Below are 4,399 nucleotides of genomic sequence, written 5' to 3'. Positions count from 1 at the left end.
TTGTTAGCTCAATTGGTAGAGCACTGCACTAGTATCGCAGAGGTCAGTGGTTCGAATCCCGTACAGGCCTGATTTTTTTCAGGTCTGATTTTCGCTACTGCTTAAATAGCGCTATCTACTGCGAGGATCATGCATCATATGTATAAAGTACCATTTGTTGTTTATTTTAACATCCTGAAAGTATTTACAGCCCAACCAAACTTAAAACTAGGTATTAATTTATTGCAATCCCTACATATTTAAATAGGTTTATGACAAAAAATGTTCATCTTGTAATGTCAGTTTTTGATTCTTAAAAGGACTTCTACAGGCAGAGATAAACCTTCACATATATAGACATGTTTTCTTCATAGGGATAACAGCATAAAGCCACAAATCAATTATAAAGATCAACAAAATTCAGAGCATGATAGGGAATTTGAAGCCACTCCAATAATACAACCAGGAAAGCCTGAAAGAAAAAAACATGAAAGTTTCACAAATATGATAAATATGGAATTGAACAGCAAATTTGTGAGGACACAATGCAGGTCTAATCCATTGGTAATAATAATAATAATGTTTTTTGGGCACATTTAGAAAACTCTATGTGCTCACATCACTATTTAGAAAAATAGTAATAAATCAGTTGATACTGATAAAATGTTTCATAACAGTAAAATATAAAATAAATGAAATAATCAATTGAGAATTAGTTGATATGAAAGCTCATAAAATAAATCAAGAATAAAATTTCCAAAACAAGAATGTTTTGAGGGCAGATTTAAAAGTTGAAAGAGATGTTCTATTTTTAACAGGATGCGGTAGACTGTTCCATAATATAGGTGCAGAGAAAGAAAAGGCACGTTCACTACATGTCACAGAGTTCACAAACGTAGGAGTTGTAAAGGGCACCTGCTGCTTGGACAGTATGCAAGCTGGCACGTATAAGACTCACAAGTCTCAATAATGCAATTCTATAGGTTATATAACAAATATGTGACAAAACAGTCTACCAGAGCACTGCATGTGACTCAAAATTCTCTGTAATGTTCAGAATTTCAGATGGCGAAGGTAAAGGGCACTTTGAAAAATCATGGGTCTTGCAAAGTTCTTATTTGACCTTAAAATACCCTCAATCCTTTAACATGTCTTAAAGTCTAGTTTATAGTGCAAACTGCTGCAATCATAAAGTTGTAGTTTGAGGTGTGGTTAAAGAGGGGTTCTGAGATATAGGTAACCCCCTCCCCCCTTAGTGAAGACTTAATGACTGTCATGTGAGATACAGGTAACCCCCTCCCCCCTCAGTGAAGACTTAATGACTGTCATGTGAGATACAGGTAACCCCCTCCCCCCTCAGTGAAGACTTAATGACTGTCATGTGAGATACAGGTAACCCCCTCCCCCCTTCAGTGAAGACCAAATGACTGTCATGTGAGATACAGGTAACCCCCTCCCCCCTCAGTGAAGACTTAATGACTGTCATGTGAGATACAGGTAACCCCCTCCCCCCTCAGCGAAGACTTAATGACTGTCATGTGAGATACAGGTAACCCCCTCCCCCCTCAGTGAAGACTTAATGACTGTCATGTGAGATACAGGTAACCCCCTCCCCCCTCAGTGAAGACTTAATGACTGTCATGTGAGATACAGGTAACCCCCTCCCCCCTCAGTGAAGACTTAATGACTGTCATGTGAGATACAGGTAACCCCCTCCCCCCTCAGTGAAGACTTAATGACTGTCATGTGAGATACAGGTAACCCCCTCCCCCCTTCAGTGAAGACCAAATGACTGTCATTTTGTATAGTACTATTATCAGTATGCCTGTAAAATGCTGATGAGATGTTAGATATGTGTGAGACCCATTAAGGAAAGTCCTACTTACTCCCGTGGAGATACTAAAACAACCAAGCTGTAACACATTCCTCTTTCAGGGCTGATGAAATCACACAAGCATCCAAAACAAAACGTACAGGTGGTAATCATTTTGTTTTTTGATCAAATTAGTATTCATGCTAATAATTTATTTCACATTACAATTCTGTACCAGGGATTAAGTTGCTAAAAGTCACTTACCAAGCTTATTACATTATATTATTAGTTCTTTATCACCTCGATGTCCATCCTGTACGAATCTTTTCCAACTTCCAAAGGTATAAGGTGGCTGGTGTCATTTAAGTAATCCCCTTTCCTTATCCACGAGTCCCCGTCGGGTTTCCAGCCTACATTTAAAACGGCAGAAACACTGTAATCCGATTGTAAGGGAGACGGTACCGGGCACTTAATGATGTACATAAGTGGTTCTCCTTTCTTGTAGATGTTGGTGACATCGACAACTGATTCGCCGATCTTGACTGAGGGAGCATCCATACGACTCACGTCTTCGAACTTCACCGTTAAATACGAGGGAGCTGGAAGAACATCGGGCGCAGAGCCGCCTGTAAATATTATTTTTCCTGTAATTTCCATCATTTCTTTCGCCTGTGTTAGCTTGTGATGCCGAAACAGCCCTTTAGTAGTTTTCTTCTTGCCTAATATTCTAAATAAGCTTAGCGTCGGTAGGCAATGTTTCAATAACTTAATATCACTGTTTTTCTCGGATCTGCACGCAAAGCCCACAAATTGTTCTCCAAGTTAAAAAACAAAAATCTAAGGAAATCTAGTGGACAAAAAACACAAAGATGCCAGATAAGAGTCCAATCTCTCCAGCTGTTATAACAAACTCATCTTCTCACGGAGAATGAAATCGAAATCCTCCTCCCTTTACAACTTTCCCGAGCTCACTCCTTCTCTTACGCGAGCGAGATGGGGAGGAGATTGGGGAGGAAGTGGTGGGGACACCTCTCTTAGGTACACCCATGCAGCCATCTTTACCCCATTCACTCCCAAGATTTAAAAACAATTTGTCTACACTGTCTGCGAAACGTTTCTTGCAGCTTTGGCTCTGTAAATTTGCTGTAAATCAAACATAGTCATTATCTAGAAAGTAAGATTTATAAAGGTCAATCCAAGGACTGAAAGAGTAGAGTGTTTCAAAACTAACGTGCAGTTTAGTCACAATAACCTTTCATGTAACAGGAGGGCTATAACTGTCGAGGTAAAATCAAAATAAAACAGTAACATGACTTCTTCCCAATCTCTAAACAGTGCAAAGACATTGTTCCTTTTGAGATCTTTTTTAAAAATGATTTCTGTCATCAGTCTGGACTGGTTGCACAAAATTATTCCTTTCTTCTAGCAGACCCTATGAAATCATACTAGTAAAGCTATTATTCCTCTTGTATTGTCATAGTTAAGCCAGTTAAACAGAAGCTGTCCTACAGCAAAGGGACAGTTAACAAACAATAACAGAATCTTGTCTTGATGGTGGGTATAGCTTGAATACAAATTTTTAGAAAGATTATCATCATAAACTGGGAGAAATGCTGGAATATTGTGGATCCTCTCTGGAGCTTGGAACTCACTGGTCTGAGGAGGGTGACAAATTTCAAGTTTTTTCCAACGTCAAAAGCCAAATAAAACAGAAATACACTTACAATTGTAGGCCAGAAAACACTTGAAAATTCTCACTGTGGGATTTGGTGGAAGTCATAAAAACAACCAAAAAAAACAACTAACTTTTTCCTTGCCTGGAAAAAAGCAACAAGCCCATTACAAAATCTGAGTGATACTTGGAAAAAACTAGGCTCTTGAACACCAAAGACAACAAGCTCATACGACATCCAGCTCATAAATTTGTCCATGCTCATCACTTCCATTTTCCCCATAATATTCTGTTATAACTTGAGAACAGAATTTACAAGTCTACAAGTACATAGGAAACAATGTATTCTCCTGAAGAAACCACAAATCAGATTCAAGGCAAAGTTGCATTTTTATTCCATAATGTCATTACAAATTATCAACCTTCTGCAGTAATAGCATTCAATATAATCTCAAGATGACAACACACCTTTCATTTATGTGAATAATGAATCCCCTATAACATATGCCCCATATTCTTGAACAATTAGATCATCTTGCTCAGATATTAACAACACCTGCCATACTTAAAAAGTTGCACAGGTTTCAAGTTTGTCAAAAGATCATCTCTTTCAAGCCTTTTTAACATGGTAAAACAATACATTTAACAAAAGACAACATCTTGTTAAAATTCAGTAAAGAATAAGGTCTCAAAGTACACATACACCTAACAACTTTAACTTTAAAACAGTATTTCCTTTGAGTACAAAGCATTTAATGATCCAGATGTCCTGGTAAAAAGGCATTCAAGATTAGATGAAAATTTTATTTTAAAATAAGTCCATGCATGCGTTCAAGCAAATGATGACAGTTTTAAAAGCTCTCACATAGAGGGACAACAAGCAAGCATTGGTTTTCATCCTGCAGAGAAGCCAACCTCTTGAAAACTGAAATTGT

The 4,399-nt window shown here is 37.8% G+C and overlaps 1 protein-coding gene across 1 annotated transcript; it reads right to left on the bottom strand.

Moving 5' to 3' along the window:
* Positions 1 to 232: 232 nt before the first annotated feature.
* Positions 233 to 2,592, bottom strand: LOC148725447 (uncharacterized). Its single transcript, XM_088729710.1, has 2 exons — positions 2,057 to 2,592; positions 233 to 451 (listed from the first exon to the last, which is right to left on the bottom strand). The coding sequence occupies exon 1, from the start codon at positions 2,450 to 2,452 to the stop codon at positions 2,078 to 2,080; it is 375 nt and encodes a 124-aa protein (XP_088585836.1). The 5' UTR covers positions 2,453 to 2,592; the 3' UTR covers positions 233 to 451; positions 2,057 to 2,077.
* Positions 2,593 to 4,399: the final 1,807 nt, after the last annotated feature.

The sequence above is a fragment of the Stylophora pistillata genome, chromosome 8, assembly GCF_964205215.1.
Source record: "Stylophora pistillata chromosome 8, jaStyPist1.2, whole genome shotgun sequence".
Taxonomy (NCBI): Eukaryota; Metazoa; Cnidaria; class Anthozoa; order Scleractinia; family Pocilloporidae; genus Stylophora; species Stylophora pistillata.
Note: the sequence above shows the minus strand (reverse complement) of the source record. Positions and strands in the feature narration are given on the sequence as shown.